General features: G+C 39.8%; 1 protein-coding gene across 1 annotated transcript in view; it reads left to right on the top strand.

Moving 5' to 3' along the window:
• UVRAG (UV radiation resistance associated) overlaps positions 1-13,847 on the top strand; it is an 88,971-nt gene that overhangs the window by 63,987 nt on the left and 11,137 nt on the right. The window contains exon 14 of the mRNA XM_074536144.1: positions 11,890-11,981. Coding sequence (XP_074392245.1) covers positions 11,890-11,981 — 92 coding nt within the window. The remainder of the gene's footprint in view (positions 1-11,889; positions 11,982-13,847) is intronic.

Here is a 13,847-nt window from a genome sequence, read left to right as displayed (position 1 = left end):
AAAGTTCATAGTTGTGTTTGTTAGCAGAGTCTCTGCATATGGTGTCAGACAGAGCATCACCTTCCTGGCATCACTTCCAAGTTTAGTGAAACCTGTGGAACTTGTTACACTGAAAAAAAAAGATTATTTTTTCTCCTGTTCAGCCTGAATGCTGTGGTCAGGATTGTTTCACAAGGAAGGCTTCTTTCCTCATCCTCATTTGTTTTGTCAGACCAATACTGTGTTGTGTTAGACTGATACTCCTTTTCACTTTGGCATCAGTTGCTCAGCCCTGGCCAAAGAATAGTTCTGCTTTCATCTGACAGTCATTAGCAACACATGAACTTTGCAATTTGATATGAAAAGAACCAAAATGCTCTCTTGTCAGCTCCCCCAAGGTTCTTTTTACTCACCAATAGAGTACAGATCCAGGTAAGTAACTGATGTCTGGCCCCTCCTGTTGTGTGTCCATGGCCACCGTGTCCACATGGTGGCGGGTGGCGTTTACCTGCTTTGTGTAATCTGCTCGAGAAGCTGGGCAGCCAGTGCTGCTTTCCTGGGAATGCTGCTTTGTGGGTGAGTTGCTTGTCTAATGCACAAAGTAACATTCACAGAACCATAGAAGAAAACCAAAATTCTTGTTACATTGTAGGTGTAGTTAAAGTGCCATCTTCCTAATACCTGCATGAAATTAAAGTTTAATATTTATGTATTAGTATTATTATTACCATATGTAAGAGGCTGAAGTGAAACTCAGCTGTTAAACATGAAATGAGGCAAGAGGTTCAGTTTCTGGTTCTGTTAAACTATCAAACATGAGAGAAAATCAACTATAACACAAACTAAAAGCTTTTCCATGGGAAGTTGAACAGCAGAAATGTTAGGCCTAGAATTTGTTTTGGCAATAAACACTAAGGAGCAGAAGTGTCTTTAAAGAATCCTGTGAGTAGTGGTGTACATGCAGTGGTTATGGCCTTTGAGTGCAGGATACTGTGACTTGCACTCTACATCTTTTATGAGGCCCCTAAACTAAGATCATAAAACACACAGTTCAGAAAGAATGCACTGTCTGAGTCCAAGGCCAGTTCAGCTGCATACGGAAAAGTGTTCTTGAAAGAACAAAGGTTGAAGCCAGAGCCTAGTCCTTGTCTTGTCAAGTGCCAGGCTTTCATTTCAATTTAAGAGGAAGAGACTGCACCTGAAACACCACAAAGTACCTTCTCTAGCTGTGTAGAGCCAAAAGCTCTTAGGAGAGGTTTCATTCCTGAAACTTTCCTAGGGTAACAGTGAGCTGATACTTAGCCAGATCATTTAGAATTGGGGAATTAAAAAAAATGTATTTTTTTTTGCAAACTTTTTGGAAAGGCTTTCTTTTTTCCTTTCCTATCACCCATGCCAAGAAAAAATAGGTTGAAATGAGGCTGGATTAGCTGTAACTGAAGTCCTGGCTTTCATTCAGCTGAAAGCCTGCCTATCCTTGTCTGTAGGCAAATACCAATATGAACTTGCTCTATGAAGGAGCAGGTCTTGGATGTTCAACTCGTACAGATCCTGGCACCTGCAGCGTAAGCCCAGGCACTGCTGGAGGCTCCTGCAGCTGTGGTGGGATGACCAGTGTGGTTGGGTGACTGGAGGGATGAAGCACTTCTCATATGTGACAGGCTGGGAGAGCTTGGGTTGTTCAGAGTGGAGAAGAGGTGGCTTTAGGAAGACCTCAGAGCCCCTTCCAGTGCTTGAAGGGGCTCCAAGAGCTAAAGAGGGACTTTGGAGAAGAGCCTGGAGTTACAGGACAAGGGAGAATGGCTTCTCACTGCCAGAGGCGTGGTTAGATGGGACACTGGGCAGAAATTCTTGGCTGTGAGAGTGCTGAGGCCCTGGCAGAGGTTGCCCAGAGAAGCTGTGGCTGCCCCACCCCTGGAAGTGTTTGAGGCCAGGCTGGACAGGTCTTGGAGCAGTCTGGTCTAGTGGAAGGTATCTAGGTCCATAGTGGGGGAGGGTAGGACTGGATGAGCTTAAAAGTCCTTTCTAACCCAAACTGTTATGGGTTTCTATGAATAGGAGAGGCATCACCAGCTGTGCTTAGAGTCAGTTCTCCAAAATTACTTTGTGGGACCAGCCTTGCAGGCATTTTCTGTGTATTACATAGCTTTTGTACTGTGTAGCTGTCATCATCTCTGTGCATTAGCTCTTCAGACTAAAAGAATTCCTAAAAAAATGAGTATGTTTTTAAAATAGAACCAAAGTTGAGTATACAAAATGCAAATGGATTCCTGATATAGTTAATCTGACATAAACACATGTTGTCTGCCAGGTTCAGCTGCTTTGTAGTGTATAAAAGTTCCATGTTACAAAATTGAAAGAGACAGGGAGGTGGGAAATCTGTTATCAAGCCCTGGCACAATGTATCGGTGTAGGAAAAAGCTGCAGTGTATAGTTTTTCTTAACAAGTTGGTGTGTGCACTGGAGGCAAAGCTGGACATTCAAATACAAAGTGTTCACATCTGTGAATTTCCAGGTCCTGCTTGGTAGGCCTGTTTTTTCCTTCAGAGCCTTCTCTCTTTCTGCCATGTGGCCCATGTCTTAATGGGAAAAAGAAAATATGGCAAAATGCACCTAATTTCTTAAAACTTCACTTGTTTTAATGCATAAAAATTCTTCTTGTCTCTTATTTGCAAGCAAGTGACAATCTGTGACTTGTGGGGTTCAGATTTTTTTGTCCCTGAGCCTCTCACATTTTCACATTTGTTATTTTCACATTTCCCCCCCCCTCCTGTGTTCTTCTGTTGTATAGTTTAATATGTATGTTTTGTCCTCCTTGGTCAGGGTTGGTCTCATACTTCTGTGCATAAGATTTGGCACATCAGGGCACAAAACCTATTCTGAATACTTTTGGTATGTCAGCTACTTAATCATCCATAAATGCCTTTCAGGTTTTTTATTAACTGGGGTTGAAGTTTAGAGCAAGTTGTTCTCCAACAAATGGAATAAAAGGCTCTGATATGTATGGGCTCATTCACTTTTTGGTAAGTCCATAATGTTTGGAAATCCAGAACTTTAAAGTGTTTTGTTTTTCAAGAGACTGGAAATACTGAAGGGGTTATTGCATTTCTCTTTGCTGGTCTTGTGTGTAATTCATGGAGTTAATATTATGTAATTAGGAACAACCAAGCTCTGCTTCAGTTTAACACATATAGATTGATGTTTTCAGGAAGACCAGTGCTGAACTGTCCTCTCTGACCTCAGCTTTTCAGTTTGAAATATCATCCATCATATGGGAAACCATTTCCTGTGTTGGTGTACCTTACTGCCAAGTGGAGTTCACTGAACGCTGGTGTTACCCTGATAGGAAGCAAGGCTTTCATAGGTTAAACTGTTCATTCTGTACTCCTCAAATGAGAGGGCTTTCCATTTGATTTACAATCTATCTTTTTTTAGAAATCAATCTCTTTTTTTCACTGACAGTAATGTAATAGATACCTGGAAAGCAGTTCAACTGAAATGCAAGATGTGGCTGGGAGCAGAGAACCCCAAATTCTTCTTCCATTTAAGCTCTGTGTCGTGGGCTGAATCACTTGCTCTTTGAGTAAAGCTTTCTTGAAGCAAAAGCCTTTTTACCTGAAAGAGCTGGGATCACAAACCTGGATGAATGAATGGCCAGAAACTCAATTTCACCTATTTTAAACAAGGGCTTTCCCAACACAACATGAAAGAGCAAATAGCTGAAAGATTTTACAACATCTAATGGAGCTCATTGTTTGCCCACTGAAATAATTCTGTGGGTTCCTTTCCTGTAACATCTTAAAGTAGAGAGTAGAGCTGGACTGATGTCATATGAAAATTACCTGGTTTTGGAGTGGATTTATTACAATGTGAAAGTCACAGAGAAGTGGAGGAGGAGTGTGTAGCACTATAACCCTAACCATACATTTTCTCTAGTTTCCATCCAGGACAGGGTGGGAGAGTTCTCTGTACATACCTGGGTATTCCCTGAGAATATTGCCCTTCTGGTATCCATAGGTTCATATGTAGGTACAAAGCAAACTTCAGGTATACAAATTACATTTGGGGAGCTAAACACACACAGAAAATTTAAGATGGAGGCACAGAATGTTACTTATCTTTCCCCTTTGGACTTTTGCATGTCTAACCTCTTCTTCTGTGCCTGATGTAATGATTTTTAATACAAAAGCTCAGCATGAAATAGGAAATAAGTGTACCCATTTCCTATAAACAGTGAACATCAATTTCCAGTGAACATCAATTAGTGATACTGAAGCCTTTTGAGAAGCTCTGACCTGAATCTGTAAAGGTTATGTGCTCTATAGTTTCATCTCATCAAGCTTTAAATACAGCAAGACTGCAGTAAACATGGTTTTAGTTATTTGAGTGCTTCACTGGGGAGTGGGGGAAACTTTTTGGAGGCCGGTAACTGCTCTATCTTCTAAATTGCCTTTTAAAATGTTCTTTTATGAAACAGTCATGGCATATGAGGTGTACCTTTATGGGCATGGGGGCCCATATATGTTGGTTTTTCTAACAAGCCCAATAACTGCTAAGTTTTACAGGAATACTTTACTTATATGAGTGGCTCCCAGCCTGTCTTTGACAATGGTTCCCCTTACTGGACACCAGGCTGAAACCATGAAGGTTAATGTTTGAGACCTCTCTGGAGGGGTGTTGTGTTCACTCTCAAGAAGAGTTTCATACACAGCAGTGAGAGAGTTCTTGAGGAAAGGCAGCTTTTTGGCTTATCTAAATGTTCAGTTCTACAGTGTGTTCTACATGTACTCAAACACATACTCCTATTTCCTTATTTTCTTGAGGTCTATCTCCAGTAAACACTATTGCTGTGAAACCAAAATCCAATGTGAAATATTGCTGAAATTTTTAAGAATAAGAAGAAAACTGCTTCATAAATGTTTGGCAGAATAGTAAAAGTTGCTGTGCATTTAGAATTGAGGCTGCTGCTGTCTTTGAATAAATATCAAACCTCGTGTTTTGGTGAATGCAAGAGGAAGAAGCAGCTTAATGTAATTCCAGGACAAATCAAAGAAAGTAAAAAGGAATTAGGTCTGTTATCAGATGAGAATATAGTTTCCCTGATCACTTCTGAACCATTCCTGTATGTAGATTTCATGCATGAATTTCCCCTGCCTTTCAGATGGAAATGAATTAAAATTCTCCAGGCTGAGAGGAGAGAGAAAGAGACAGGCTGTTCTTGGGGCAGGAAGAACCAGTGGTGAGAAAAAGTTTCCGTCTCAATTTGATGCAGTTTGTGAGAGCTGAATCAGCCAGAGCTCTCTGAGGACATTTTTTTCTTATGTAGAAATGAACATTTCTGGACTGTGCTAGTGACTGTCTTGGTCCAGGGACTGTGTAGCATCTCCAGTGTTAGTTACCACTGTTACAGGTCAGAGTGAGAGAGTGGGTGGCCCTCAGCATCACAAGGACATGGACCTGTTAGGGCAAGTCCTGTGGAGGCCACAGAGATGCTCCAAGGGCTGGAGCCCCTTTGCTCTGGAGACAGCCAGGAGTGTTGGGGATTCAGCCTGGAGAAGAGATGGCTCCAGGGGGACCTCAAAGCCCCTTCCAGTGCCTGAAGGGGCTCTAAGAGACCAGGGGAAGGACTAAGGTTACAGGACATGGAAGAATGTCTTCCCACTGCCAGAGGGCAGGTTTAGATGGGATATTGGGCAGAAATTCTTGGCTGTGAGAGTGGTGAGGCTTCTGAGGTTGTCCACAGAAGCTGTGGCTGCCCTACCCCTGGAAGTGTTCGAGGCCAGGCTGGACAGGTCTTGGAGCAGCCTGGTCTGGTGGAAGGTATCTAGGCCCATGGTGGTGAGGTTAGGGCTGGATGAGCTTAAAAGTCCTTTCCATCCCAAACCATTCTAGGATTTTGTGATACCTGGAAATTACCTTATTGAAATCAGCATCTCCCTTGTAGATGTGAGACAAATCAGGTTAGTTCAGACTAAGCATGCTTTTAAAATTACTGATTGTAATTATCCTTCAATGGTGTAGCATAAAATGCAATTATCTCCTCTTACTCCTTTGGTTGCTGCTTGTGTGCCTTATTTGCTATTGCTATATCAAAATTGTGGTGGGAGTCTTTTAAGATGGTGTTAGTGAAGGCTTTAGGCACGCTGGATTGGCTTGTGGAATTTGAAAGAGTATGCTCAATGGATTAATGAAGGACATGGGTCCTCAAGGATATGGAAGTAACTTGCTTTCTTGTTAGTTTAATTCTCTTGAATGAGTAGCAAAGTAAACATCTTCTTTTCAGGTGTAACTCTGGGAGATGGACACAGGCATATAAAGATAAGTCATATCTATTGAAATAGCTGTTATATTTGGGCACTTCTTGCTTGGATGAGGGCTGTCACTACTGTAGCAGTCCTCTATTTGCTCCTTCTGTAAGTAAGCAAGATTGAGAACTTCAAGACTTGTTATAATCACAGTGGTTATTTTTCTTTTTTCAGCTCCTACTTCCCCAAGAATCTTAAAAAAGTTTTAAAAACCCTTTTGTTATGTTTACTTCCAAACTGTAATTGATGCTTACTGATAGTCTTTTGAAGTATCAAAAATGAAAATGATTTTTAGGTGCTTAGTTTGGAGGTACATTATTTAAAGAGCTGTTGGTTACCACAAGATGTTTCAGTAATGTTGTAGCTTAAGGGTTTTTCAGTAAACCCACCTAGGCATTCAGAGCTAGAACAACTAGCCAGATTCAATAAAACAAAGGCAAGCAAAAAATTTTATAATTGCTCCCAAAAGATATAAACACACACAACTGTTTATATAGCAGCAGGCCTTATTTCAGTGATCCCCCATAGTTGTTTATATAGCAACAGGCATTATAACAACACTTCCCGTTTTCTTTATTGCAGTGCTTAGTAATCTGAATCTCTGCCAGTGTTCTGTTCTACTCTGACAAAGTCACCCAGGATCTTGTAAAACAATTAACTATGTCATTTTATTAAAACTTCTAAAACTTAATATTTCTGTTTGACATTCTTAATATTTCAGTGTTTGACATTCTCTGAAAACCTTGTGAAAATGCTTGGCTTGTGACCAGCTCTGCAAATTTGATTGAAACAATAGTTTTGCTTCTATTTTTCTCTGTAGGCTTTCACATTTGTGGAGCAGATGTTTTTTTGAAATTCTTGATGCTATCAAGAGGAACTCCTCATATAGCTGAAAATAATTCAAAATTGATTTTGACTGCCTTAATATTGCAAGATCTTTGCATAGTGTAATAGTGGGTTGAGTCCACCTGTTGTGTAGGTACAGGTATTGCTACAACATCAAGAACCAGTTGCCTGCAATGGGGACTAAGGGAAGTCCAAAATACAGCGGATTTTGGCATAGACTTGAATATTATGCACAATATGTACTAAAGGGGCTGCTATTTTGAGCTTTAATAACATATTCTGGCTGTTAGACAGCTTCCACATGGCTTAAAACAAGATGAATATGGCTGGGGAAACAATGTGAGAAGTGATGAACAGATGAGGTTAGAATTGGAGTCAGTTCTGCACTCCCCCCCAAAAAAAGATAATTGAGCCCAGGTACTCTGTGGTTTCTGGCTGGAAGTAAATGTATGTGCTTGTATACCATTAGTCATGAAATACTGCTGCAAGAATTAGGATAGGAAGTGGACAGTTGTTTTTTGCACATAAATGCAGGATTTCATTGTTTTTTTTAAGAGCAGGCATATAGAGTGGCAAACCTCCTAATTTCAATCTTGGGTGTAACCTGCAATTACCCAGTAACAGAAAGGTAACTAAATGGTTTCTTTTAAAGCCTACTTGATTGAAAAACTTCAGTAGTCCTAGTACTTCTTCTAGACTTTATAGGAAAGTAATTGAGCTTTTGCAGAGTTGTATTTTATTTAGTTAACAAATGATGTATCTCTACTGGTAGATTTGATGAATGAACATTTTGCTGTGGAATTGTTACTTTTAGGAAGGCAGTAAGCTTTTCTGTTGTGTAACATGATTTTAGGTCATGATTTTTAAGTCTAACAGTCCAGTTGATGAATTGAATCCTTGGAAGCTGTTTGGTTGGCAGTGGAGTAGAGATGCTCAGATTGGAGCTGTTCACTCCTGGTTCACTTATTTACCTTCCAGTGTAAGTTCAGACCATTGCAGAGAAGGAAATACAGGTAGAAACTGGAGGAGCTGAATATTATTTTTTCTCATCTTAGAGTGTAAAATAATTATGCTTGTTTTGTTACAATTTAACTTCAGTTTGTCATGCCTCACCTACAGCTAATGCTGTGATTTTGTTGGTATTAGTCTTTTAAGGAAGTTTAGTCTTTAAACACTTTCTTAGAAATAAGAATAATACATGTTTTTTAAGAATAAATCTACCTTTTGCTCTGAGAACCACTGTTTTAAATGCAGTTTATTTTAACATTTATGGTTTTCTGTGATGTTGGAACATATAGGTATAATAGAAAATACCCACTGGTATGATTAGCTGGTTTTCTGTAGAGAAGCTGGCCTTAAAGTAAATGTATTATCCTATTTCTTGAGATTTCTCTGTACAGATAATTCGTTAAATTCTTCTGCCTTGAACTGTTCATAAAATATGATGGATCTTGTCTCCTATACCTTGTTTCTGTGGAGTAAGTGTTGTTAGTAACAAACATGAGAGCAGCACTTGGGAAAACAAAGCTGTTCATAGGAGCTAAATATTGGTGTAGCAATCAGAATTAATATTTTATCACTAGAACATCATTAATGATTTACTCAAAGTTCTGTGGAGAATACATGGTGTTCTATGTGAACACAAATCTGGGACACCTCTTCAGTTAGAATGGGCACATTTTTTTTGGATGGCTGGGTCTGTAATATCCTGAATCAGATCTCTAAAATCTTGAATAAAATGCTGCTTTTGAAAATTATTTTGAAAATTATTGCATTGGTAGCTTAGTGTGGAGATGGACGACTTTTAATAGTGACATTTGAAATTTGAAATTTCTTAGGAGAATCAAGGCAGCACATGCTTACCTCTGTCTGCTCTTGTTTTCCTGCCCTCTTAATTCTTATGAGCAAAGCAGCTTCTCCCTACATTTTTCTCTTTTTAAAATTGATTTTGATGTTAAGAAGTACTTGTGTGAATCCTACAAGTCACAGGGACTCATAGAATGGTTTGGACTAGAGCAGACCTTAAAGATCATCCAAGTCCACTCTCCTGCCATGGGCAGGGAAACCCCCTCTAGATCAGGTTGCTCCAAGCCCTGTCCAGCCTGGCCTTGAGGCCCCATCCTTCCAAACCTGAGGCAGCCCCAGCTTCTCTGGGCAACCTATGCCAGGGCCTTGCCACCCTCACAGCCAAGAATTTCTTCCCAGTATTCCATCTAACCCTGTCCTCTCTTAGTTTGAAGTCATTTCCCCTTGTCCTGTCATTTCAGGCCCTTGTCCAAAGTCCCCCTCCAGCTCTTGGAGCCCATTTAGCTCCAAGAGCTGGACACCCCCAGTTCTCCCAGCCTGTCTTCAGAGCAGAGGTGCTTGGCAACCCTTGGTGTATCTCCATGGCCTCCTCTGGATTCAGTCCTTATGAATGTTGTTCAGTGCCTTACTATTTATTGGATGAGGTGGATTAGCCAGCCCTGCATGTGTGGTGTTGGATGTTAAAAAAATTAAACTTAAGGGAATGTGTATGAGAAATGCTTTATGGATTGGGGAAAAAAACTAGTCCTTACTAATATTTGTTATTTTACATTGTCAGAGGTTAAGGGGAGGAGGAAGAGGAATTCTGGTCTTTTAAGTAAAAAAAACGTTGTTTTTAAACTCCTTTCACCTCCCTGTTCACATTTGTTTGGTGTTGTACCTGTAGTGGCCTGCATCATGCAGCAAAGCAGAGATTTCTTTGTTAAGATATGTGAGACCACTACAGAATTATGCCCAGCAGGACTTAACCTTTGCTGCATTCATGTGGTGATAATTTTGAATCCAGACTAAAACCCGATTCATCAGCTGATTATTGAATGTTTCTTTCTGTTCCTAGAAGGCAGATAAGCTTTTCAGTGATTTCTGGGTTTGTAAATCCAGCAGCAGCAGCTTGTATTGATGCAGACACAAGGCAGTATTACTTTGCTTTTAATCAATTACAAAGCCAAATAGTACGCAGTATATGAAGTTAAATAATAACTTTTTCTAGGGGTTTCATAAAACTTGCATCCTAACTTTACTTATTATGCATCTCTACTGTTGGAAATATGAAAATTTTAGTAGAAGCAGTGGTTTTGCTCATATTTGGATACTGGGGTCTCTCATGAATTCTTCTAATCTTGGCTGTTGAAGAGATCCCTTAATCCACCTTATTTTTGTGCTCTGAAACCTTAAAATGTAAGAATGACTATAAAAAGGGCTATTCCATGAACTTTTCATTGTTGGAGGAGAAACAAATGTAAAGTTTTTGAGTTGGTGGGTTTTTTCTTTTTTATTTCTTTGCTCCAGGCTAATTCTCCAGTTAACGAATTCCACTATAATCCCATCAGGAGAATGTGGTGATGGTTTTGTAATTTATATTGTATGGTTGTCTTAATCCAGGTTCTGTCATTGTACCAGAAAATATGAGCCCAAGCCCACCATATGATTTGGCTTTGTCCATATGGAAATAATAAACTGTAATAAATGGCCAGCTGTTGTACAATGCGGTACTGAGGGTGATTTTCTTCCAAAGTAATTATTCTTTCTGAAACTCAGACAAGCACAAAAATGATTCCCAATTTCAGGAGTCTTTTTCTCTGCAAAACTGATCGTTTGGGAGAAGTCAAAAATTTTTGAAACTTATGATACTTTCCTGCATCTTGCTGTCAGGAATTGTGGAAACAGGTGTGTGATTCTAAACAAAAGAAATTTAACTTTGAGTGAGACTGTTCATGTTTCAACAAGTAGGCTGTATCAGCACTAAATTTATGCAGTTACTGTGTGTGCCTGTGTTGGAGTCCAGCAGAGATGTCTGAAGTGTGTTAATGTGTGCTGAGAACTGCTTATTAAATTGGTAGTGCATCATTCCAGCAGCCTTAGAGTTACTGGAATGTAGGGTGTTGGTTCTTTTTTCATATTTTAACCACACAAGGGATACATTTCTCTGCAAAATTTCCCTGAAATTTTGAGATTCGAACTTGAAAGACAAGACTTTTTCCCTTCCATGTTCTGTTTTCTTCAGAGGTATTTTTAATTTGTTAAACACAGAGTTTATAATTCTCACCAGTGACAGTTATGTCATGTGGAAGACCTAAGAACAACTTGTAGGAGCCAATATTCAGGTTAAAGTATATCAGTGTTTAAAGCCTTTCCCTTTGCTAAGTAGCATCTTAGTGAAGTGATTTGGGTGCTGGATTTAATTATGATACTGATAACAGGTGTTTAAATGCTGATGTAAACTGTGTAAGGATCACAGATATTGATCAGCTGTGTGACAATATGTATTTTTACTCATTGATGTTACTGTAATAATTCCATTACTGATTCCAGTATATACTGATACACTCAGACTGACAGGTACACACAAATTACACTCAGACTGACAAGTACACACAAATTAATATTTGGAATTCATGAATAGAGAACATTGTGATGAAATTTGGTGTCTTCCCATAATGGCTGTGTTTTTATTAAGCTGTAAACCTGCTCTCCTGTTGCAGATAGTAAATGGAGAAAGTGTAAGGAGGTTTAAGAGTCAGGTTGACTGATTATTTTGTCCCTGTTCTTGGGTGGGTTTCCTAATACAAGTAGTAAATAGACCATTTTCTTAAGGGAAATAAATATCTTGGAACTGCTGGATAATCATCCTAAACTTTCTAAAAACCTAGTGACTTAACTGACCATGATGTTGTATTCTTTGGCATTTGGAAAGCTGTGCTAATTTTAGGAATTTTTTTTTCTGGTTTTGTAGCTTAGATACCAGCATGGGCTGAGTACTCCAGATCTAAGGCAAACTCTTCCTAACCTGAAAAACTTCATGGAGCTTGGACTGATGGTTAGGTGGTAAGTATTTTTTGTAATTTATAAGAAAGAGGTGGGTACTACAAAAAAATTGAAGGTAAGGATTTGTCTCAAACAAACAGCTCCTCTTCACAAGTTGAGAATTCTTGCTGAGATTATGACCTTCCCAAAATACAGACTCTGTAACTGTCCACAACTTTCTACTGTTTTCTTACGCTCTTACAAGTTCTTCCATATGATGGGCCCACAACCCTTCTCAGAGATTGATGTAGCAAGGGAATCCTGTTTGAAAAAACAATGTTCTTCACTAGAGGGAGGTGAATTAATTGTTGTCATAAGACTGTATTTAATGTTTGGTAGCAGGTGCACCTTCTATACCAAACTGATCAAGTAGAACAAGTCGTAGCCTGGGCAGTCCCTGACTGTGTAATTCAAGTGAGCTGCACAGGAATCTAAAAGATAAGCAGCACAACCTCTCTGTAGTATAATTGCTGCTAATGGAAATAGCTGTTCCATGTTCACTGTTGTTGCTAAATGAGAAGCTACATTAATAAATAACTGAAGGTAATAGTATATTCCACAGAAATCCCATGTACTTCTGTTCTGATTCACTCTGGAGGATTAAGACTCATCTTCTACTGACTGCAGAAAATCAAATCAGACAGGCTAAAGTTGGTTTAGGTGTATCTTGCAGCAGTTGTTTAAGCAGGAGGCTTAACCAGTTCTCCTTAAACTGAGGTGAATTTCACTAAATGTGAAGAACAGTTTACTACCCACTGGATTTCAACAAATGATAGTTTGTATTCACATGGTTTTAATTTATGCTCTTTGAATTGTGTACAGTCATGCAGTCTCTTGCTTTAAGCAATTGTTCTGTCCTGCATTCTCATCTAATCGTAGAATCATAAAATGGTTTTGTTTTCCTGCCTTCCTAACTCTCATGAGCAAAGCAGTTTCTTCTCCCTACATTCTCCTCTTTTTAAAATTGATTTTGATGTTGAAAAGTACTTGTGTGAATCCTACTGTAACAGGTCACAGGAATCACAGAATGGTTTGGGCGGGAAGGACCTTAAAGATCATCCAGTTCCCACACCTTGCCACGGGCAGGGACACCTCCCAGTAGATCAAGTTGCTCCAACCCCATCCAACCTGGCCTTGAACATATCCAGGCACGGGGCAGCCACAGCTTCTCTGGGCAACCTGTGCCAGGGCCTCACCACCCTCACAGAGAAAATTTTTTTCCCAATATTCCATCTAACCCTTCCCTCTGGCAGAGGAAGGCCATTCCCTCTTGTCCTGTCATTCTAGGCTCTTGTCCAAAGTTCCTCTCCAGCTCCCATGGAGCCTCTTCAGCCACTGGCAGGAGCTTTAAGGTATCTGGAGCCTTCTCTTCAACCAGGCTGAACACCCTCACCTCCAGGTTGCTGTTTGGAGTCTTGGCAAGGGAAAGCAAATATAGGAGTAGGAAAAATTTTGTCTTTCAGCAATACTGTAAAAAGTGTTGCCTGATGGAAATTCAGCTCAGCCAACAGAGGAAGTAAATACGTTCTGAGAAAAGGAAGCTCAGCCCCTTGTGCAGTTTTATTCTGTAAGTAATTTCAGACACAGCTGAAAAGATTCTCCCTGCTTTTGTTTTTTCTCTAGCAAGAAAAGCCTTCTTCATTAGGAAAATATCACAGTGAGTTTTCATGTGGTATCCATCACAGCAGTGTAAAAATCCTCAGATGATGTGTGGTCCCCTCAGAAAATTTGAAAATGAAGGGTCAGACTGTGATATCTGTAGCACTTCTCTCTGCTCATCAGTAGAGTGGGAGGGCTGTCTACTACAGTCTTGAATAAGCAGAAGTGGGTTGACACTGGAACATATGAAACGGGAATTATTTTCAGTGGGGATACCTGTTCTTCCCT

This window comes from Zonotrichia albicollis, chromosome 2 (genome assembly GCF_047830755.1).
Source record: "Zonotrichia albicollis isolate bZonAlb1 chromosome 2, bZonAlb1.hap1, whole genome shotgun sequence".
NCBI lineage: Eukaryota > Metazoa > Chordata > Aves > Passeriformes > Passerellidae > Zonotrichia > Zonotrichia albicollis.
This window is presented reverse-complemented; position numbering and strand designations above follow the sequence as displayed.